Source organism: Odontesthes bonariensis, chromosome 2, assembly GCF_027942865.1.
Source record: "Odontesthes bonariensis isolate fOdoBon6 chromosome 2, fOdoBon6.hap1, whole genome shotgun sequence".
Taxonomy (NCBI): Eukaryota; Metazoa; Chordata; class Actinopteri; order Atheriniformes; family Atherinopsidae; genus Odontesthes; species Odontesthes bonariensis.
In genome coordinates, this window is record NC_134507.1 from 16,794,556 (window position 1) to 16,819,288 (window position 24,733).

The 24,733-nt window shown below is 40.0% G+C and overlaps 1 protein-coding gene across 1 annotated transcript in view; it reads right to left on the reverse strand.

The window, feature by feature from the left end:
- Window positions 1-24,047, reverse strand: part of zcchc24 (zinc finger, CCHC domain containing 24) — a 36,255-nt gene extending 12,208 nt beyond the window's left edge. Inside the window, exons 1-2 of the mRNA XM_075478364.1 lie at window positions 23,557-24,047; window positions 20,220-20,420 (exon numbers count right to left, since the gene is read on the reverse strand). Coding sequence (XP_075334479.1) covers window positions 20,220-20,420; window positions 23,557-23,796 — 441 coding nt within the window. The 5' untranslated portion in view covers window positions 23,797-24,047. The remainder of the gene's footprint in view (window positions 1-20,219; window positions 20,421-23,556) is intronic.
- Window positions 24,048-24,733: the final 686 nt, after the last annotated feature.

Consider the following 24,733-nt stretch of genomic DNA (forward strand, 5'->3'; position numbering starts at 1 on the left):
ACACGGTTTCCGGCATTACTCCCACTCATCGTTTCACCCTGCTACAAGCACACTGGTCATTCTTTGGCTTGTATCACAGGATTAATGAGCTCACAAACTGCATTAGATAGAATAAACAGAGCTGAACTAGAGACAGTAAAACAAAAGGTGAGACAAGAATGAGACACAAGAGAGCAACATGGAGGAATTAACATCATAGTTGAAGTCAAAGAGCCTCTTGCTCTGCGAGGATTCTGTGTTGAAGGGGGTCTGAAAACCTGCCGGCTAAGAACCGGACTCCAACACCAACACAAACACACACGGAGAAAAGGGAAAGTGGACAAACACCACAAGACCAAGTCAACTAAAGAGAGACCCTCCAATCAGTCCCTCGCATGAGAGTGGAGAAACGGAAGGAGAAACTGAGAGAAAGGCAGAGGAGGAGGAAATCTAAATCCAAAGCAGATGGCCTCTGTAGGGGCAGAACACTGAGAGCCGTCGTAAAATTGCTGCTCTGCTTTCAATTAGGCCTTACATTTTAGAGACAGAGAACGAGAGAGGTGGGGGGATAAAACAACCTTAATAAACCACTGGTCACCACTACGGTGGACTGGACTCATTATCATGTGCAGGAATGCAGAGACTGTTCTTTGAGGGGGGTGTATATGGAGTCGTATGTTGAACAAGTAGGGCAATATTAGGAATTTGAAGCATGCGCACAATTACAGGTAGATTACTAAATTTATAAAGCTATGTGTGAGTGATTTAGCCCAGTCTAGACGACACCCAGGTAACACTGTGAAATTGAGTGTAAGGTATGCAGCCCAAGCATTTGACCCTGACATTTCAGTGCAGATATAATTTTGCCACAAAACCATCCTAAATTTCTGCTCCAATGTAAATATTAAAGAGATTTCTATTACTGACCACTGGAAAAATGTGGTTCAGACCACTGTCTGAGGCCTAAAGGTGATATTTTGTGTGTGTTGATCTAACATTCCAGGCTAAGAGTAATGACCAGTGGACCGACACTTGACTCAACACTCTCAGACACTTGCCCAAAAGCTGAACTCTTAATCCTGTGTCTCCAGCAACAGGATAGGCTATCCATGGTTTAATATTAGACAATCCTTCCAAGCCAAACCAAGAGGAATTATTGTAGAGACCACTATTTTCAAGGTTGTGGATACATGATTTCATACTTTTTTTTACAGTAGACATCTAACTTTTTTCGGTGTGGACTCCATATAATACCCACAGTCAGTCTGAAAATAAATATGAGAAGGTAGTGTTGGCAATAAAACTGGTATTCTATGCAATGTTAAGCAGTTTTGTGGGTAAAATTGTTAGCTGACAATATAAAAACAGTCAGACTGTACAAAATAAATGGATGTAGCCTCCTGCACTGAAGTCAGTGTGGAAATGCCTTAAACCTACCTTACTAATTATCTGTCTAACAAGGCCGCATGGTACAACTGTTGATGCAAAAAGTGGTAAGACTGGGGAAATTATTTGCTATTTTTACATCCTATTTAATAGAGCATGATGTCCATTTTGAAATAACTAAGTGGAGATACGACAAACCAAGTATGTCTGGCTGCAACTCTACTGGTTACGGTTAAGAGTTAGGAGGCAAGGAACCTAAAGTAACATAACAAACGACTTGAACGTGGGTGGACTTTCCCACAGATTGCAGCAAGAGGCTGCTCTGACAAACTGCAACAGATCCATATAAGCGTGTAAAACTATTTGCCTTTTACTCTGGGAGACAGCTCAGGTTAACTAATTACTAAGTCCAAGGTACAAAATGGGGGCAAGAGGGTGACCGCTGTCTACCTTCAGCAAGCAGAGAAGATCTTTGCGGTTAATTTTGTTCAAATGCATCAAGACCGTGTTTAAGTGACTTGAGTGGTGATTACGTCTGAGGAAGCTACGGCGATAAAATCAGGATTCTATCGGTTGCCACGTAGTCAATTTGGCTGTAATAATAGTCTATAGTTCTGGATGAGATATAGATAGATATAGAAGTGATCCGATCCCCAACTACATCATCTAGATGTGTTAGTCCGGTTTGGAGAAGCTCAGTTTCCTAAGATTTCGGTCGGACTAACATGTTCACATGGATTTTAAAAGTCGTATTGGTCAGACTAAAACAATTGTTTTGTCTTTTTTAACTAGTGCCATGTAGACATGCTTCCTGACTGCTCAACAAATGCACCTTAAACATCAAAATAGATTTGATTCTACTTCGGAAAGCGCTACACAAATGAATTATTATTTTCCATTTAGTAATGATTACATAAACATTGAACAAAGTAACAAATTAAGGAAAGGTTCTTATAATTGGATACAACAGTTTATGATGGTGTGAGATTCTTTGGAATGATTTGATGTAACTAGTATTCAACAGACCATGAAGTTACATGACCACAGAGACTGAGTCAGCTATTCAAAAGGAAGAGCCCCGGGTTGTTTTTCAAACCACAAAGTATGGAACAAGAACATTTTGTCAGGTCATTGGGGGCAAATAACTCAGACCTATTCTTACTGTTGGGAACAGCTTTGGTTTGGTTGACCACATCAAGGCAATTCATATATGAAGCATGAAGAGTATATAAATATGTACATTCACGCACTGCATCATGTTATGTGGTGCTCCTATCCATGTGGCAGCCACTAAAGTAAAAAAGCCTATTTATTGGTAAAATCATCACTAATTGTGTTGCCTGACATCACAGCAACTATAGAAAAAAATCTGAAAATGCCTGTCAGTCAGGGCTGGGGGCCAAGTGAGGGCATGCAGATGGCCACTGCTTCAAGTCTCTCACAAGAATGACACTGTCACTACCTCAGCTGTGTCCCACTGCACACAGAACAAGCATTTTTTTACTGGCTGTTTCCGCTGCTAGGGTAAACAGCCACAAGTTCATGCCAGAACCTCAGCCAGGTGCATTATGGGACTATTCATCAATCCCACCATGCACTGCAAGCTCTAAATACAGCCCCTGTTTTCTGTGCATCTCTCTCTTTTCTCCCTGCAATCTTTCTCACCTCCCTCTCCCTGGTCTGCTCCTTTGCTGGTGCAGCTGTCTCTTTATAATGCCTGTTAGGAAAAGTGGCCGAGGCTGAGAGTGACGAGAGGAACAGGTGTGCCGTTTAAGTGATAAATTTGCCCTCACTCGAGCACAATGCATCTCTGTTTATAAAGACAATCTCCCCTGAACGGGACTGGGTAGAGAAGACAGACAATAAACTCAGGCTGCCACAGAAAAACAACTTGAGGGGAATTATAGGGTGCAACATTTTCCTTTGCAATCAGCCTCAGAATAAAGGCTTGCCTGGTGCTTACTTAAAAGAAACATGCAATCAAATTACTTAGTAAAACAAATATGTTAATTACAATCAGATGAAATTAATCCAAGTCTCCATTTTGCAACTAATAATTTCACTTAATGACCTAAGACATCATTGTACGTGGCATGTGTTGCCCCAAACTATGCATACGAGTGACACATTTGACCAAATTCATAATCATTTTTTGAAAACACTCTCAGCCTTTGGAAACAACTGGGAAGTCATTACAAACAAAGCCATGTTTTCCAAGTATCCAAGATAGAGCTGCCTTAATCCTAGCTTGCTGGCGAGGACTCTGAACTGCTGGGCTGCTCCCCAGCGTTCCGTAGAGCTCCAATCACTAGCCAGCATCTGGAAACCATCAGTGTAAACAAAGGAGGAGCGGAGGAGCTCAGGCCCCGCTCTGCCTCTCCGCATCCCCCAGGACATCACTCAGAGAGCAGCATAAGAACGCCAAACCAGCCCCGAACCTTTGTGTATTGCATTTCCATGTGCCCCGTAAGCGTGAACGAGTGTGCACATATCTGTGTCTGCTCTTGTGTCCTCATCTCAGGATCTGTATTTGGTTTGGCTACAGTTCAGAAAAAGATAGATTAGCAGATACAGCGGATGGGGCTTTGTTCACAATGTTAGCTTTGAGTCTTTTAGTTTTTGTTTGGTTTGCTCATTAAGCGTAGTATTTCTGATAAGGCTCCTAATTGCTTTAATGTGGTTTCAGTTAACGTTCTAGCCTTGGCGGTCTGATGAATGCTAAGAGCGGGAGAGGCAGAAACCTGGATGTGGTTTGAATCTAAGATCTGGTTCTCCTCTGTGAAACATCAAAAGATCAAAGCATCAATCATACCTGATTCTTGTCTTAGACTTGACAAGGAAATATTTCCTGAGCTTTTCATAGTGGTGTTTCAGTAACCTCATATCTATTAATCATGCGGTTTGGTAGTTTTTTTTTTTAGCCCAGCTTAAACTTCCAAAATTTTGTTCATGGAGCTTTTAAACACTGAGCCTCTTTGATGCTTGTGTACACTGTGTAAACACCACACTTGCTTCCATTGCTTCACAGCTCCACATCTACCACTGCTCAGATAAGCATTGTTATCGTGCAGCTGTCTCTAAATATAAACCATAGAATTACACATCATGTACTGCACACAACCTCAATCACACAATGTTGCACCACCAAGCACGCAAATGTATGCATGCATTTATCCTGCAGATACAACTTAGTCTTCTGCAGAGAAAACCAGATGTACAATCTCACCTGAATCATAGGTACGTAGACAAAAGTTGGTCTGACGAAATGAGGTGGTCCCAGTCTTGATCAAACTGAACATGGATTTAGTTTTTCTGGTGTGAAACATTTTTCGGATAATTTAAACCAATTGCAGAAAGTTACAGCAAGCTATTGTGATCTGAGGTAACATTAAGGGAGAAAAGGACACATTTTGGAAAAGGATAACAGAGAGAGGAAGTGGGGAAAGTAGAAAAAGGCCACCTGAAGATAGAGAAAATGCAGCAGATGACAGGATATAAAATGTGTGCAATGTCATAAAAGACAGTGGTGTGAGATGGACAAGTTTCTGCTGTTGGCACTAATGCCAGGATAACATTTATAGAACGGCATCTAAATGAATCTGTTCATTCATTTTCTTCATGAACTCAACCAGTGACAGTGGGCCATGCCCCTAAATTGGCAGCATACATCCCTCAGACTCACCTCCATGTAAAAACATATCAGTGTCAAGGAAGTGATGACAACTGGACAAAAGTACGCCTTGTGTAAATTCAGTTTGAAATCAACATTAACAGAAACTGAAAATGTATTTTAAAGGTTCATTAAAAATAAAAAAAAGTTTGTGAATGGTCATGCAATATGTTCAGATGTAGTATAAGCCTTGTCCAAACATACAAGGGGCTAACCCCCACAGTTTTTCACTGGATATGCACGTGCCAGCATAAACAAGAGGTAGAGGGTTGGTTACGTTGGTGTGACAAATATGATAAGGGCATAAGAAATCAGGAAAGTTTTCAACTTATTGTGATTCACATAGCTTCTTTTGTGCATGTAAAAGGGTCTGCAAATTTACAACTTTATTATTTTTTATTGCATTAAAAAATGGCACCAAACAGAGACTTCATGATGGCAGTCTAGGCATTTTTTGTTATTTCAACCTCGCCGAGGTATTTGTACAATGCCTTTCCAAATCACTACTTTGACATGCCTCAAACAAAGAATGAATGGTTGCCTCGAAGTCCACCACACAGCACAGTATGTTTACTTGCTCAGTTTTGTTAAGCTACGGTTATGGATGGTGATATGATGGTGATGTGTCCCCTTTCAGGTTGTTAGTAGTGGTCATTTTTCTATTGACCTATTATGTCATGGACCACAACAACTGACAAATAATTTAGCTGGTGGTTGATTAGTACCCTGTCAAGCGGGGAGTTGGGAGCATCACAGCTCTGGACATTTGATGCTTGCCAAGCAAATTTGTTTTTGAGACTCTCCTCTTCCCTAAAACATGTCCATGTGGTGTTTGTTCGTTGAGGCATATTTGGTCAACCTGTGTCATAGCAACTGCAAGGGAAGAATAAAAAAGGCATCCATGATGGTTAAGGTAGTGTAACTAGGCTTAACTCCTACTTCCAGTCCCCCTTCTTGCTCCTTATTATGACTTTGTGGCTTCTTAAGCAAAACACTTGAAATGTATGTCTCCTCCAACATGTAAAAACACAGATGAGTCAAATTTGCTTTCTGCCACCTGTAGGGATGGTACTTTGGAGAACAAACAACCTATATGACTGTATCAGTTGGAGGATTTGTTGTCCTTTTACATTACAAATGAGATGCAGACATTGCCTTAATATTATTCTCTGTTGTTACCACCTTCTTCTTTTACTTCAGAATATAGTCTGGGACCTTAAAGGAACAGGACCAGCAACAGAATGTTGCAGACAGAGGCCGATGGTAGAAGAAAAATATATGTATATATATTTCAAATATATAGAATGTAATCCTATTCTAGTAGACATGTAAGTGAGCATGTAAGCATAGCACTATAGTTGCTCTTTAAATACCTATATGTCAACAAAGCAGCAAGTTCTCACAATCAGTTGGCTGGAACTAAGAAAATTTGAATCAGTCTCCCCTTGTCCATTACTATAAGGCTACAGAAACCTATGGCAACTATTAAAGCTATTTAAATCTACATTTAAATAGCAGCTCATTCATTACACGTGTGCTGACAAGCATAGAGCTGACATTAGAGTGCCACTTTCAAATAGCTACTTTTAATAGTAGCATTTTCTTAACTAAGTACAATACAATCACATACAAAGCTGTAACCTGTCAGTCTGAAAATATGTATGAAAACGTCTTTACAAGTTGATATGAATACACTCAAAAGCACACAGTATATTTTCTAATATTAGTCATCAAATGGTATGCGAGTTCACTAGATATGACCTCCTCACTTAGATTCCCACCAGAGACACAGTCGTCAACCACTCAGCAAGCACCCGCCTGCATCTGCTCAGCACCCATGTGGGTCAGGGTGCTATTCTTAATAAAGGTCTCATATTCTCAAAGCTCTTTATTTGAGCTATTCATATGTGCTTGACCATTCAATACACTATAAAAAGCAGTTTACTCACAATAGCACATCTCAGTTGTTTCCAGGTCTAAATATGCCTAAGAGGCAGTTGTCCTGTCATTTCTGCTGTCATGCCCTCTCAGGTGTTGTGGTGTGTGAGGAGAGCGGCAGGGAGAAAGACGGAGAAAAAATCAAAATGACATGTGGTATGTGGGTTTAAAAAAAGAAGCAGAACAATCTTGGTATATAATCAAATCCACAGCCTTTTTGAAAGCTGCAATCTTAACGGGCGATATTTCCTCAAAGCCTCACAAACTCACGTGGATCTAAAACAGTACGAGAGAAATCAGCAGTGACGTCTGTGTAGCACAGATGACTTTAAATTGAGCACTGACAAGTTTTAAACCACTTCGATCACAAGTTCTTAGATGTGGGTTTGTTATCTCGCTGTGGCACAGAGGGCAGGATTTTTAAGGCAGCAGGCACTCTAGCTGTACAAAAAAAATAAAAATAATTACCACATGTCCATTTTCAGCCCCATGGAGACACCAAAATAGTTCATTCTAGGAAATGGCCTCTGCTTGGTGAAGTGCACAATGTGAGCATGAGTGTTTAAGCTGGGAGAGACTGATCCTGGGCCTCAGTGTACATACAAGCTTGCTTTCTATAAAGACCTTTAACCCAAATGGGTATTTCATTTTAGCATTATTCTCAGAATGTAGTGAAGTCCTTTAACAGTACCAGGCATATCACTTCAGTTTAGTCTGCTCTCTGACATGCTGAGATATCACACAGGGAAAAGGTAAATCAATACAGCTGTACCAAAGATAAAACATCCCACAACTATCAGTCACACAGATAAGTGGAGAGGCTTTGCCAGAAAGTACACAAAAAAAGGGCATTTTGCATTTTATAAAGTCTTAAATTCCAACTGAGAAATTGCATTTTTACAAGAACATTGTGCTTAATCATAAGATTATATTCCATGTGATAAAAAATAAAAGAAATACAAGCTGAATGGCTGAACTGGAGTGATTAAAGCGAATCCAAAAGGAAGAAATAAAACACAACATCCAAAGAGACTTTGGAAGCATCTCATGAGAGCATTTTTTTTTACAGATAGATGAGGATTAACTTTTATGAACTATCAACTGACATCCATGTGTTTTTGACTAACCACAATATATCTTTAGTCAGTGGCTTAACTCAGTAGAAGAATCCTGAAACATCCACCTGTTGCAAGAAATAAAGCAGCCTTCCAATTCTCCACTGTAAAACAAAGCTGGCAAAGTACAATATATTCATCTGTTGATGTAGATTAAAGTAATCTCAGCTAAGGCATCTTTAATCAAACTATTCCTCACAAAATAAGACCTGCAATTTCTGGTTGTTTTGATAAAGTGGAGGTGGAGGTCTTGTATGATATAAGTTGATGAAAGCAGGTCATTTCAAAGCTGTGACAGTTGATGCTTGATTTACTGATTCCACTGATGCGCCAACAGGCAACTGTTCTATTCTATACAACAGGCTTGCTTGCCACTCTACAAACCATGCATGTGTGTGTACATTTTTCTCCTCAGTAACAGACCCACGTCATTGGTGTCCAAGACAGCTGCAGAGGCATATCACTAGGCCAGCGTGCTCTCCGCCAAAACCCAATTCCCAGATTCCTAGATTTCCACAACCCAGCTTAATCTGCCACGGATCTCAGTGTCATGTTCTTGAATGACTGATGGATACCCCTGAGAGTCAAGCGTGTGGGTGTTTGCATTCATAAAAATGACCCTCTCCTCTTTTGAGCTGCTGTTTTTGACAATATCCTTTTTCTCTCTATGTGCTTCTTTCATAGAATAAACAAATACAGGCCATATGGGCTCCAGAATGAGTCTTAGTTGAACCCAGAAGCTCACTTGCATCAACACACCAGTTTGAGATGGAAGTTGCCTCTTTTCACGGACAAAGGACGAGTTTACCATAATTCTACACTTACCTTATTTACTGGCTGTTAAGGGCTAATGCTAAGTGGGGCTGTGGGTGTGAATTCCCCCCTTTGCCCTCCCCTAGCCTTGGACTTAGCCACAGTCCCACTAGTCCCAAAAAGCTGTGCAGCTGCACAGCAGCATTGGGTTACCAGTCCAGTGAATGACAAGAGCAGGTTGAGTGGCAGACTGGGGCAAACAGAGGTGCACAAAACATTATCATCTGCTACAAGAAGTCCAAGGTACTTGGTACAAGGTACTGCCTGTTTTTTGCATGCATCATCAATGGTTGTTTTATGTGGCTAGACAGTCATTCTGCTAGATATGTTGTGCATGTGAGTTGCTAATCTCAGTGTCTATTCTCTTGCAGACCTATGGCCTGATATGGTTTCTCATTGCTCTCACAGTTGAAGCCTCTTTCTTTGCTTAATTCCTCAATAAAGGAGTGAAAGTAAAAGCAGTTATTCCGGGTGATGATGGTCTTCTGTCTGCTATGACACAACGAAAGAGAAAATATGTCTGATACAGCATGTCCCAAGCATCCTTGATAAGCCTTATCTGTTTACTGGGCAGGCTCTGCTGGCTCTCAGTGTCTTTGGTAACCTGACTGACTGAGTGTTAGAGCAGAGACAGATGCAAGGCCTTCAGAGCCTTCGCTGCAACTGGAAGGAAGATCAGGGGTCACCCTGTAAAAACATTCCCATGGTGCACCTCCCCCCAGCCCTCATCCTTGCCAGAAACTTCTCGACACACTACAGGGAAGTGCATACACATAGAGAGAGAAGACAGAAAAACATTAGAAATTAAATATGGATTCTTTTCTTTCTTTAAGTAAGTAAAGGCACAGTCACCCATACTTTTTTTCAGTCACTGGACACATATTTCAGATTCATTCGTCACATTTATACATTCCAGCACACTAGCCTGACCTTACATTCATTGTACTTTTGAGCTATTCAACTCATTAGACAAATGACGTTCAATTTATATGTAGTGCCTGCAAACATATATTTAAGTTTTTCTACATATATCAATTTACGTCCTCACACTAACTGTAATCCATAAATGCTCCAACATCCAAGCAAGCCAAAGAGTTCATTTTTTGTCAGCTCCATTATTTAAAAATCTTTAGTATGTAATATTGTTTTCCAAATGTCTATTTGAATCTATGTTTAAAATTATTTTCAAATGATTTTCACAACTGCATCTAAGCTCACAGTGATCTAATGTTTTTCTTCCCCTGAAATCTTACATACAGGCGTGGATTTCCAGTGAGATATAAAGCAAGAGAGGCAAGTTTGTTTTTTCACGTATTTTTATGCAAATTTTAAAATGTTTCTTAAAGATTTACAAATGACATGTTGGCGTTTTCCCTCTCGTTCTGTTTTAGCTTTGCATAAACGTCTGCAAAGTTACAGATCCCAAAGTCCACATCAAAGAGAGCTATTCTCTCCCAGAGAAGATGCTGCCCCTGATCTGACTGAAACATCATTTTGGTGAAGCTTATTTTTAAATTTCTTTCTGTTGCTTATCGAGAACACATAACAGTGTAACACATTGGCATAACGCCTTGCCTGTGGCCAGTTTTACATATCTAAAAGAAAGCAACCTCACAATCCTGATAACACATCTGACCAATCAGAAGAGACTGGACCATTTTACCGGGGCAGGCGGTGCTATGGCAACGTACAGTCTCAGAAAAAAATTGTTTTTTTAAGCAGAAAAGCATGCCTAAATAAAATAATGAACAGAAATGTTGGCATAATATGAGCTCTTTAAACTACACATATTTCCTGATTTCAACTTGTCCAAAACAAATAAAACTCCTCCATATAATGTATAATGCAGTCCCAGCTCCTGAGATGGCTTGAGCTCCTGAGTAACTTGCCAACGGAGGATGTCAAGATACTTAAAAACGAAGAAAGAGAAAGGAAAAAACTTTTACAAAACCATAGAAGAGGCCCCTAAAGTCTATGTGTTGATATATGGATGCAGACACTATATAAGACCGCCTGTGTGGTTTGTTGTTGTAATTCTTTTTTTCTCTGTAAGATCTAAGACTCCGTCCAAACATACTTGAGTCTGACGCACCACTGTGATGCAGTGAGGGCCCTGCTGGGGGAACAATACAAGCCTGCCTTCCTGACCTCTCAGTCTAGCATATCCTACAGACATACAATGACTGCCTTAATTACCAGACTCCATTCCCACCACTAGGGCTTCCCCCAATAGTCCCCATTCAGAACCACAGTCTCTCCCTAAGGTGCTCATTCAAGCGCAGCACAAAGCCAGCAGTGTCAGTCCCTGATCTCTTGACACCAACTCAAGTCCAGGGTGCCAGCACTCGCAGTCTCACTCTCTGTCTGCTCGTCCGTCCCCTCTTTCACACTAATCTTGTATCGCGAAAGAAACTCTGTTGTTTCCCTGTAACAAGAATTGGTGCTGCTACAAGGAGCAATTAGTTAGACCAAATACCGATCAACCTGTGGAGATAAGGACTCCTGACACTGAAATATCTTTCTGGCGTTTGTTGTGTTTGGGGCATTAAAACGTCCTTTTCACCCACTACCTTTCTAAACTCCTTAATGAGGAAAAAGTGGCGAGAGATAAGGTTACAGTGAGTGTCAGGGTGTAGAAAATGATCATTTTTGTCAGTAAATCCTTTTTCATTGATTGAACCCTCATTTGGTTTGAAAGAGCATCATAAAACAGTGCTGTCATTTCAATTTCCAGAAGCACAATATTGCTGCCACGAATTCTTCAAACCAACAGATGAAGACCTACAGGGAAACAAGTGACCATGTTGTCAGACCAATGAATATAATCACCATAATTTATATTGTTTCATAAATCAATGAAAGCCACTATCATTCTCTAAATCAGCATCCTCACACGCAGTAAAACATCAAAAATTGCGAAAGACACGCTTTCATAGCGTTATGGGTTATAGAGTGTAGAATGATGGCCAAAAACATACAATTTCTAGTCCATCAGCTGATAGGGCCTCTGGACCAGGTGTGTTGTCGTGAAAAGCTGACCTCTGACCCTCCTTTCCCTCTGAAAAGTGAAAAGGGACCCATCCTGCTGAAGTTCCTGAGGCCTCAGCGCTGTGCTGACCTTCCATGTCACTGTGCAACTAAATGTTGTTGGTGTTCCCCTCACTCTTTACTGTCGGGGTTCAGGATGCAGGGGTAAAATAGCAGAAATGCAAAATATGTTTATGTGAGTGAGTTCCATTTTCATGCATGCTGAAAAAAACTAAACGTAATGCAGTGGCGATAAGCGAGTGGCCCAAACACTTTATTTATTTCCTTTTTTTTAAACTCAAGCTTGGATTTTACACTGATGGCTCAGCAGTGTTTCTGGAAAAAAATGATCACATAACAAAGTGTTGCATAAGAGACAAATTCTATCCCAGAATAATCTAATAAAGTAATTTAGTTTAATCTAGATTCTACACTCTTCGTCTCAGTACCAAAGGCAAACTGATTGAACAGTAGGCTGTGCAAAATCCATTTACGATGAGAAAACTCATCTCATCACTAACATAAAAGCCTAACTGTATCTTTTGCTTTTGTCCAAGCACACAATAAATCAAAAGATGGTACATTGTATCTTCATACGGAGTTTTTCAGCATATATTCCCTGAGCAGATGTGAAGGTACCGGACTATACTTAATGTAACAGTGCGCTGCCTCCCAGAGATGGAGTTCTCAGTGTCATGGTTAACAAAACAGGAAGTAGTGTGATTGTTGTCTCAGCAAAAACTGAGAGGAAGAATGGGATTTCTGTACAGAACACAAACCAGCTGGCAGGAAACCACACTTTTTATCATTCTTTTAACTTTGATTTCCTTTCAGGGGAAGTACCCTCGCTCCCCTTTCCACTGGTCCGCTGTCTTCCAGCTCTTGTGCCATTATCAAGCTCTCTGACTAAACCCTCTGTATCTGACACAAACGAACTTACTAGCACAGAGTGACATGACAGTGACACATCGAAAGGGCCTGCCTGCCACAGCAAATAATTGCAGCCATGTCAGAAGTGGCCCCAGGGCACAAAGATCATGGGGGTAAAATGTGAGGCATTCTCTCATGACAAATCCTCAAGTGTGACTGTGGTGTTGAGAGATGGGTTGTTGATAGGACAAACAACAAACTACAGGATGAGTAAAAAGGGAAGAGGAAAGCAGCTGTCGGAGAAAGAGGAAATATAAATGCACAATTTCACTATAGATATCCACCAAGAGAAGGCAAGAGCTGGTTAAATAGAGATTAAAAAGGCTGATGAACACATGTCGGATCTATGCTCTTTCTACTCCCTTAAATCATTAGCCTCCAGGGGAGAGCAAACATCTCCAGCTACGTTAAGCCCACATAATCCGTTGAACTATAGAATAATCAGCACAAGACTTACTATCAAAGAAGGCTAGCGAGCCAGTTAAGACATTTAGCTGCATGTTTCCACGACAAGAAATGACAAATGTTTTCTAGAGGCTCGAGGCACTCTTCTGAATGCGAGATAGAAGCTACAGATGGGAACACTAAATTCTAGATTATGCAGGAATTTTTCTTATTGACTGGAAAATTGGAATTTTACAGGAAGCTAAAGTCCAGGTTAACCAAAGTGAGGGCTGAGTGAAGTGAAAGGATTTTATTATGCACGAACAAAGCCAACATAGTCTGATGAACTGTTACAGCTCAAACGCCAGCAAAATAGCATCATGGGAACACTCTACCTTCCAGATGTGCATGTGGTACCCTAACTTCCCTTTGAAAATACCTATTTTAGACTTTTGGATACATAAAAAAAGCTCCCTACATGCTTGTTAAATGATCAAATAAATTACAGTTAAAGCGGACGAAGCATTTTCATTTAAATAAATCTAAAGTGATATATATTTTTGCCCCTCAGAGAACCATTTTTAGGAATTTGGTACCCCTAAAATCCTGCCCAGAATAAAATAGAGAAATATAACAGGGCAACAGGACTAAATCTTTTTCAGCTTTACTGTTGGACAGCAGGAAGCTGGGTGTGCACACAGAGGGCTAAAACCCTTGTTTTTTTTAGACTGAAGCTCACAGACGGTCCTGAGCAGTGATGTGACACTGGTAAATTATAAACTTGCAATGTGTATCAGACGCATTATCCCCCCTACGCTACCCCCAGTGCCTTAATACAACAACTAACTGAAGCATTAAAACAAAGCCATTGCACAGCTTGAATGCCAGCCGATTCGGAAATTCGAAATTCGGGTTTGGTTCACCGCTCTGTCAAAGGCAAACACTGGAAACTTTAAAGGTAAATAAGTTTTGTGAGAACAACCACTGATGTTTGCTATGGTAGACAGTAATGGCAAGTCATTAAGTTTATCACCATGACTGAGGGAAAGCACACATTTTGGCAAGTCACATTACTCTAAGTGTGATTTGCATCTGGTGTGAAGGGGCCCTCACTTCACAGCTCACCTCGTGTCTCTGTGTTGACACTGTTATGGGAGATTATGGTGACCATTTGCCACAAAGGACCGACAGCTGCCAAAATGAACACCACATGAGGTGTGATGACTATCAGGGTAATTGGCATATGGTCACAGATACACATCAGATGCATGCTAAGTGCTAAGGGAGGTTTGGTCCTGTGGAAATCTGATTGACAGGCGCAGGGAAGACGGGAAATGTCGGCACGTGTACTTATTAAAGTGAAAGTCATCCTCATTGATACACCAGACTCTGTTACTTTGAGTGATTCAATTGCATATACACATGGGTCACATTTTCGTCCAACTGCAACACGGTGCTGGGAATATTCAAAAAAAGACATAACTGGAGGATCATTTTAGAAAATAAACTTTGAAATTAATGCTTTATACTACATACACACATTCCACTGATACCATAACAATCTGAACAAAAGGTTCATTATACTGGCACGATAAAGAAGGCTCTCTGTGTGGATCAATGGGCTCCATGTGTTTCTGATCAACCCAGTAACTGTGATGTTGCTGGGCTTGCTCTTCTCTTCTTTTTTTTTTTTAGATGGATTTATATGGACCGTTCCGTATCTAAGTATAGTCACCGGTTTAATACAAGTATAATAAATTTGTTTCACAGCGTGACGATGAAGAAAAATCTACGTCATCAACAGCTTTTTTTTCTCAGGAGTTATGCAGCCTATCGAATGAAAAAGAGGAAACTTGCATAAGAAGCCTCAGCTTGCGGGGGGTTAATTCCCTGCCACTGGGAGCCTTGTAGTAAAAAGGGAATATTGTGGAAAACATGTCTCGGATTACTGGCAGAGAGTTGCTTGAAAACATCGATACCACTGTCGCATCTTTTTGTCGACTGTGAGACAACAACTTGTTAGCTCATCTTAGCACAAAGACCAGAAACAACGATAAACAACTAGCCTGGCTCTGTGTTGTCGCAGTGTCATGCAATAAAATGTGTGTTATTGAGTTTTTATCATTTTCTGACCATAACTGAATACTTAGTGGTAATAGCATCAATTTAATACATAAAAGGTCTTCATTGGTAGAATATTAAAAAGCACATTATCAAAGTTGGACACCAGTCATCCACTTGGGAGTTGTGTGCCTATCACTCTCCTCCACTTTGACCTCCCTGCATGACCTGTTTTGACTGTTGATAACCCAGCACTATAGAATGACGTTTTCCTGTCACCATCTACTATTGATACAGCCGGTGTGTCACTTACTGCCCCAGAAGGATTACTGGCAATATGCAGCTGTGCAGCAGTTCCCCATGTGTTGAAAACTGAAACAGGGGGCTCTTGACCACGCAGCAGTAAGTGACAAGTTGGGAATGAGAATCTGAGAATCTTAGCCGTAGAGGGACTTGCGAACAAATGAGGATGATGAAATTTGTGTCACTCTGGCCTTTCATGTGAGTGAACACCGAAACCATGAATTGTCTTCATCGCATGGAAAGACTTTTTAATGAACTGTTGTTTCAAAGGCCCCAGAAAACACAATTTCTCAGTGAGTTCAATCAATGTAATACATTCCTAAAAGAACATAACATTTTGATTATCAGCCTGAGCCGTTATTGTCACTCAGAATAATTACCTGGGGGCGCAACGACAGCTTCTCTACATCAGAGCTTAAGTCCTGTACACACAAACATGCTTACTTGTTCTATATAGAGAGAAGGTTTTTGTAAATCCATGCATGAAGTTTACAGATCTTTTGGAATGGAATAAAAAACACGAGACATGGATATCCCATCTGTGTGCACAAATCACATTTCCATGTGCATGAATTAACCAACAACACGGATTTACTTACACTCAACTCTTTTTAGTCCTTTGAATACAGGTGAGTTCTATTATGCATGTTATGCTCACTCAGAAAACATGTCAAATACATGTACTGTATATATATATGTGTGTGTATGTGTTGGTATGTATAATATCAATTTAACTGATTCCAAGTAATTGGTATTGACATTAGCCTGGATCAAAGAAAGAATTATATATTTTAATCACAAAATCAAATTTATTTATTTAGTATTTCAACAAATAAATAAAAATTTAATCTGAAATTTCCTCATATGGATGAAAAATATGGCCAGGGAACTATAAATCTGATGGACTGGCCTGGTGCAGGAATGTGACATTGCTACAGTCTATCTCAAAAAAACACAAAAACTTATGCAGCAGCAGCCACCCCCACATACCCAAACCTGCACTGCGACAAAGACATTTTCCATTTGTTCATGTTTCTACAGGGAGACATAGCAAGAAGATGTCATTCAATCCATCAATTTGATCACTCAAATCAGAGGTGGGGCCAGCTGTTGAGAGGCTTACTCCCTTGGACAAAACCAAAGCGTGAGTGCAAGTGGAAGACATCTTGGAAGAAGGCCAAAGTGTGGCAGCGAGAGGCATTCTGCTCATAACTCGGGGAGCGACCTCATTTTCCGAATAAAAGCCAGTTTACATAACACCTCTGTCCCCATGACAGGGAGCACTGGGCAGCTGCTGCCAGGCCTGCGGCTTTCACTCAACTACACAAGTTCCCTGAAAAATAATGCTCTCAGTACAGCCACAGGCCTGTTCTATGTCTTTTCAATATTAACGTGTTATGACAAAAGAATCTTCCATTTTCCTAGGTATGCATTAGCATTTTGGAAGCCTCGGCTATTTAATGAGCTGACGCTTTTTCTCTGAGAACTAAGCAAAACAATAGAGGGCAGATAAATCAGACTAAAAAAATGTACATTTCAAAATCAAGATTTAAAGTTATCCTTCACTAAAATCAGTGACAAATGTCTCTGTTAAGATGGAGTAGAAGAGGAAGGCTGTACATGTCATCACAATGTGATTCTCCATGCTGGACCAGGATGACAAACTTAGCAAAACCGTGTGAAGCAGGAGCCTCTGTTTTTATTGGCAAAGCATCTCTGAGCAGGGCAAACTATTAGTGCGGACACAGTAGAGTCCAGATTGTAAAACTGAGCAATTTAGAATAAGAAAATATTGTATGGGAAAAAGACACAAGTCTTGGCGTACAAGAAGGTTGAACCTTCTCGTGCCATTAAAACCTAATTTTTCTGTCGCAAGTTGTGTGTCACATGTGTTATTTGGATCTCCAGCAGGCAGCTGGTTAAGTCAGGCTGACCTATCCTTGGCTAAGCATTCAGTGACAGGTGACTTGGCAATAGTGAAAGCGGTGCAGAACAAATGGAAGGTAATTTGATGGAGCAAAAGCCACAAGGGAGACCTAAATGACTGATGTAGTGTTGAACTGTGTAGGTGTGGAGCCTGTGTGGAGACTTTGCTGCTTTTAAGTTAGTGTTGGCAGTTTAATGAACAGCTAAAATACAAACCAGAAGACGTCTGAGCACGATTTTGACATACACAAATCAATTCTTAAATCTATCACTTTTGATTTTAAAACAGTACTGTGAAGCTAAATGTAGTAGACATAATATTCTAGAAATGTTGGTGTTTAGAAAAAGAAATAAGCACTCTCAATGATCAAATATGACTTAATCTACACCTGCTCAACCATCGAGCATCATTATCATTTAATCAAACAGGTACAGTGTTACTTGAAGAAAAAAACAAAGGCAAAGTTGAATGTTGCATGATATACTACAATCCCAAATTCCCATTAGAACTGTCAATAGATTATCTAATTCCCACACAGTGCAGTTTGGAGCTGTCCAGGAGATATTTCATCAGTACACGGGTCTTTTACAGACCTCTGGAGACCAGTCATCATATGTCATAAAGCGAGTCAAAGCATTTTAATCTCACATCTGCTCCTTGTTACCATTTCATGCAAAAGAAACTTAGGGCTGAGGTTGGGCTTTTGCAACTTACCCAGGGAGAGGGGGAGAACACAAAGGGGTGAGGCAACAGAGAGAAATAAAGAGAAGAGATATTATCAAGCACCCTCAGTTCAGCAAAAAGAAATAACTCCATGTAAAAATTCCACAGTTCCACAGGAAAGTGCCCTGGTGTTCCTCTTATGAAATCATATCACTTCCAGGCTGCAGTCCAAGCAATGAAGTTTGTCTTTACAAGGTGCTATATCACACCACAATGACACCACAGCAATTTCATAATGTAGTCCTTCCTCAGTAACTTCTTCCAAAAGTTACTACATCCAAAATATCACCAATCATTTTTGTACATAATAGTAAATACAATTGTGTACCTCAAAATGGGATTGTGAATCCCTGCACAGTTCCATTCTGCCATCAGTCAAACATTAAAGGAAAAGGTAGGGCTGCCAAGTGATTCTTATTTTTCTTTGCACAGCCTACAGCAGTGTTTTAATTAAAATACTGCGATATAGTTAAAAAAAAAAGGGTTGATGGGAATAGCAGAATTTAAGTTTTGTCTTTACAGGAAGGATGAAGAGTGCATAAATGAAAACAGGCACCCATTTTCTAATTAAGGTCGATTGGAACAAATATTTATCTAAACTATTTTACTCCAACTGGAAGAAAAGCGAAATTACATAAAAGAACAAATATATTGTGCCCTGTGACTGACTGTTTTTTGTTTTGATTTGTTTCTTTTTCTTTTAGCTTTGGTCTCTCGCTGACGACCTCAACATCTTCGAGTCACACACGTGGAAGCTGGTCTGCTATCCTCTGCTCTGACAATACTATGCGGCCTTGTTTACTGGCTCCATTAAAGTTAATAGCAACATTGTTTGTATTTTCCTTTAAAAAAATACATTTAACATTTCTATGACCACAAGCACTGACAGTTGTTCTTTATAAACACGTATGCTTTCACAAAGACTGTTAATGCTTTTTTAATGATTCTTTTGATTCAGCTACCAGCCAACTGAGACAATGTTAAAATATACGTACACTAAATGATTATGAAAGTGGCTTTAGTATCTCAGGGTTATTTAAAAGAAAGATACTGCCCTCTTATATTACACCAGTTTCTGCTAACTGCCCCATAAAAAAAATCTAATTTGCAGAGATCACTTGAAACATAAAATTATTCTGGTGCCCCGTGGTGCCCCAAAAAGAAATGCATCAGAGGTAAACTGAAAAGTAGAAAAGTGCAGGAATATGGACTGGATCGATATCATCTTTACCTTCTTATGATGTGGTTTTTGTTTTTTTGATTCTTAAAAACTCACCAACCAATAATGGTATGAAGAAACAGTTTAACAGTTTAATGTGCAATAATATATCGACCAGATATATTCCCAAATGTGCAATTGTGTAAGTTAAAACACAGCATATATATGTATATATGTCCTGTATTGTTTATTGTTTATCGTGTTTATACTGTTATTTTAATTCCTTTACTATTTTTTTATCTATTGCTGCTGCTGTAACATAAAAATTTCCCCACTGTGGGACGAATAAAGGTATTTGTATTCGTAAACATTGTTTTACCTCTCATTGAAAAATTGGAGAAACGTCAAAAGTTATTATTATTTGTGGACGAGACATGTAATCCTTTGTTTTTCAATGCTTTGGCAGTTAAGATGGACACGAGTACACATATAAACACACACACACATGACTACAGAAGACAGAGGCCAGCCTGTTTAACAAGTAGGTCACACCAGGTCCTAAAAGAACGAGAGAGTAAGAGAGGCAGAGACAGACGGAGACAGAGACGGGAACTAATGGAGCAAGTATAGCTTTTACTGCCATCATTGGGCTGTATGAGCCATATAAAAAGGCACAGAAAAAGTACAGTACTTGTTTGTAATGCAAAACTTACAAGTGGTAATCAGGCATTTGAAAAGTACACAAATCCAGCAATACATAAGCTTTTTGTGTCATCTGAATACCAGGTATGTTATGACTCTCACCTGAGGGCAGTCCTTGATGTAATGGCCCTTGTTGAAGCACAGATGGCACAAGTAGTTGGGTGGAGGTCTTTTGTTGGGTTTTCTCGGCTCTGAAGAGAGGGAAAGATCTGAGAAATGGTCCGTCAGGGAGTTGAGTCCATCCACGATGTTGTTCAGAGAGCCATAGGGCGACACATTCTTGTACACATTGTTGTTTAAGGCCTACAAAAAAATATCAGAAATGGATCCATTTCAACATAACATTCTAATTCTTTGGAAATATAAAGTAAAAAATATTTGAATGAATCACCCATTTCCTTTGTGTGTTCTCTGTCCTATTTTCTGTAGTGAGAAAAAAATATGAGGCCAAAAACTCTTCAAGATCATTTCTCTCATTAAATTCAGAACATCTGGCAGAAGGCCCAGCTCTGCTTATGAACTGGAAAAGTACTGAGCGTGTTCGCAGGGAAAGACAGGACTTTACAAAGGATGACTCATTGTAAACAAGATGGGAGGCATGTTCCCTCGCCAGCCAGTGAAACATCAGCAATGTCACCATGCACTGTTGGTGGTAAACTAGCCTCGGTTTAAAGTCTGCTCTGAGCCTCAGAACACAGTGTTGCATGCAACAGGGCCCATAGAGGATGCCCTCTGAATATTAATAACAGTGAAAGCATGGCTCACAGTTCCTTATTTCCCCTTCTCACTAATGTCTTGCTCAGTTAATTTATAATCCACAAAGAACAGACAGGAACTGGCCTCTGGGTCAAATCATGCTGCTTTAGGGCAGACATTATTTCACACAGTCAGTTTATTAACCTTGATGAAAGTTTGCAGGAAAAATAGTCATGTGCCTTGTTTTTAAAAAGTTGAACTGCACTTACACTAAGCTTTAAGGACACAACTCTCAAGTAAAAGTATTACTGAGTTTGTAGGCATGACAAAATCCACATTTCAACTATTCATCATCACTCACAGCCATGCGTCTTTTTGGGACCTGGGTTTACGTCTGGGAAATTATGTTACTGTTAATGTTTAATGTTGCACGGCACAGAAACCTTAGCCTTGGCAGCTTGGCCAGGACTGAAAGCCAAATCTTTATCTGGAGGTTGTAAGATTGTCTTGCTAAACAGCTCCAGCTTTAAGACTCATGTTCATTTATTACATGTAGTCGCTGTAAATCAAGCTATACGGCTCTGAAGTTTCTCAGAGTTTTCCATCTGCCATGTGTTTCATTTCTGTGTATTTCTGTGTTACCACTCCTGATGGAAATGTGTGTGTTTTTGTGTTCGATAAACTTGATGGCTAATGCAGATTATGAAATTATTCAAACGAATGCAAAACGGAAAACTTTGCCCTGTTTGTGATTTGGCCAAAAAGAAACCAATTCCAAACCCATTTCTTGATAATGGGATAAGACTGTTTGTTTACTTGTCTGTCTGAGGGTTGTGACAATTCAACTAATGCCATTACCAGCCAAGTGCAGCACATCTGTGACTGGGGATGTTGCACTGAGGGGATCAATTAAACACTGATATGTTTGAGGCAGGACAGTGATGTCAGCTTGAGGTAACTGACTCAAAGCAGGACGATCCACTAGGAAGCCCTACAGGCTTAGATCTACCCAGAATGGTTAGAGATGCTCAAAAGAGTCATTAAAATATTTGCCTTGAACTAGACAACATTTAAAGCTGGCAGCAGATGACACTGTGAAAAACATACTTGAAAACATACTTCATTTGAATTCAACTGTTGTGTGATCCCTCTCTGCAAAAGCAACCGCATTTTGCATTACTCATCTCATCATCAAATCTCTGCAGTGGTTTATTTTACTTGGCTTAGGCTGTGTAGTAAGTTGCAAAATGCCCCCACCCCTTTAAACCATTTCCAGACTTTATGTGTGTTCTCACAGTTTGAAACACTTTATACACATGTGGACTGAATGGCATTACACAGTTGCGTGTAATGTATAATGTGCAAAAACAATTTCCAGGGTACTTTTCATGTTAAATGACTTGAAAAGCTCTCTATGGTGACCACCGTAATACGGAACATCGGCGCTATTGGCGACTAAACCATCTATCCACAACTGGAGGGGCCAATATGTAACTTCATGCAAACTAATCTACGCTGTAATCGACTCAACTTACTATAAACTTTTTACACGACCATTTTCCTTTCAATATGTGATTATTTTTCAGTGTGCTGTATATGCATACAGTACACACACACACACACACACACACACATATATATACACACATATATATATATATATATATATATATATATATATATATATATATATATATATATATACATATATGTATATGTATGTGTGTGTGTGTATGGGTTAGGTTGAGGGGTGTGGTGCTAGAGTCCTGCTTTTGCTCAATGTGGTCTGGGGTATCAGATTTGCAGCCTGTACACATTATCAGCATGTTTGTCCCTAAAATTACTCAGAACTACAAAAATAGACAATATGTAAACAAGAACTGATTTTGTTTGCACAACCTGGTCTATTTGAAGAAGTCAGAGACAGCAGAGCTCAACAAGGGGCTGCAGTGGCCTGCTTTCTCCAGAAAGAGGCGTGCAGGGGGAGGGGGCTATTTCCATTTGATCAGATAGATACATATCTGTACCCATAAAAACTCTTTTAACCATAGATTATTGATATGTAGAAGAGGCTCATTCACTCACGTTTAATGAGATCATGGGGGGGGGGGGGCACTGATCTGACTAATATTAGAAGCTTTGTGATGATATTTAGCTGTAAAACAATATCTTAAGATCTAAACTTTCCACTTCTTTTAATTAAGTTAAAACTTGAATTTTTAAATCTTCCTTTTACATCCACTGCAGTCAGAGCTGAAGCACTCCTAAGTATGTTTATAGTAACTTTTAGTAATCGTATTTTAATGAGCATATCTATGTAATCATATTCTCTGTATTTCTCTGGGATTCCAATTTTATAATGATATGAAAGAATTAATATTCTTCTTGATTTATGTTATGATAATACAAACATGCCGATCTTGTAATGTGGTTCTTAATTTTAACTAAACCTATCTAAAGACCATCGTTGTTTAGAGGAGTGTTTTACAACAATATTCAAACCGATAATGTCCAAACATTATAATCTATAAGAGGATTGTCAGTTATTGTTCAAATTAGAAAAATATCATGGCGGTTAGCCTATGTATGTCCTACCAGAATAGCCCATCTTGTGTCCTGAAACATTTGCTGCCCAGACAGGCAATAAACAGATTAACGAACTCGGTTTAACTCTGTTGTAAATCCAGCCACAGTGTCACAGTGTGAAATATCCCAGATTTGTGTGCATCATCACATGTTTCACCTCATTTCGCTGCAGCTGAAAGAAGTTGTTGAGATAGTTGGAGTTAAGGGAAGAGCTCAAGTCCGCCGCTGCGGGAGTCTTGCTGAAGCTGAGATCCGGGTGGGAAGAGTTGGGTTCTGGTCTGAATGCGTCAAAAGCGCTGGTCTGATGGGGGTCTTGCAAGGAGAGATAGACCCAGTTGAGAAGTTGCGCAGGCTGGTACACGGAGGCACTCGTGTCTATGGCAGACAACAAGCTCATCTTTCAATTCAAATGGCTAAACTGAATTTTCCACCGCTGATTCTTGGACTGGTCTCAACTCCTAAGTCGTCTTGCTTTCCGTTCTCGTGCCCCTGCAGATGGCCTTTTTTTTTGTTCCCGTAAAGCACCCTGTCCTCCTCACACCGGGAGCCTCGTCCCAGTTGAATGTTACTCAAAAGTCATTGCGCTAACATATCAGTATAAAAAGTTTTCCCCTGCACCCCATGGTCCGCTATCTGCCTTTATTGCAGCGGGGCAGAGAGGGGCTCTTTTGAATATGTAATGACCACAGCCCTGCGTCACTGAGAGCGAACAACCAATCAGCGTCTGGCCTGTCTAAATATTCGTTCATATCGAACAGAGGTCTCTGCTGTACCCATAAACTGACTATGCCTCAAGATTCATACATATTCTGCCCAGCCATTTGTTACATTAAACCAATTTAGTTCATTTTCTCTGAGCTTTATGACGATGTTTTCGGTGCTTCGTTTAAAAAGGAAACAGAGGTGAAGAGATGATCTTTTTCCTCTTTTTTTGTTTTCCTAGGAATTTACTTTCAGGGACCAGTCTTTCTGATAATTTCTATCTATCTCTCGTGTGTAAATATATCTTCAAGTACATATTCAGGGGAATGCTCCATAACTGATTAATAAGATTAGCAAGAACTACTAAATCCAACAGTTATGGAATCAATAAACTGAAATAAACAATAAACCCAGACCTCTATCAAAAGCCACATTTTACCGAGCACGTCCCTGCATGCAGGTAACCGGAGGGTCACAGACAAGAGGCTAGGCTGAATGGTATGCACAAAAACATTAAAAGGGCTCCCTCTTATGGTAAATCTTCTTCTCGCACAAGCAGAAATCTTACTGGGAAGGGTTTGAGGCGAGCGGCAGCTCTCTCTGGAGTTCTTCCTTGTGCCTGTGTGACTTTT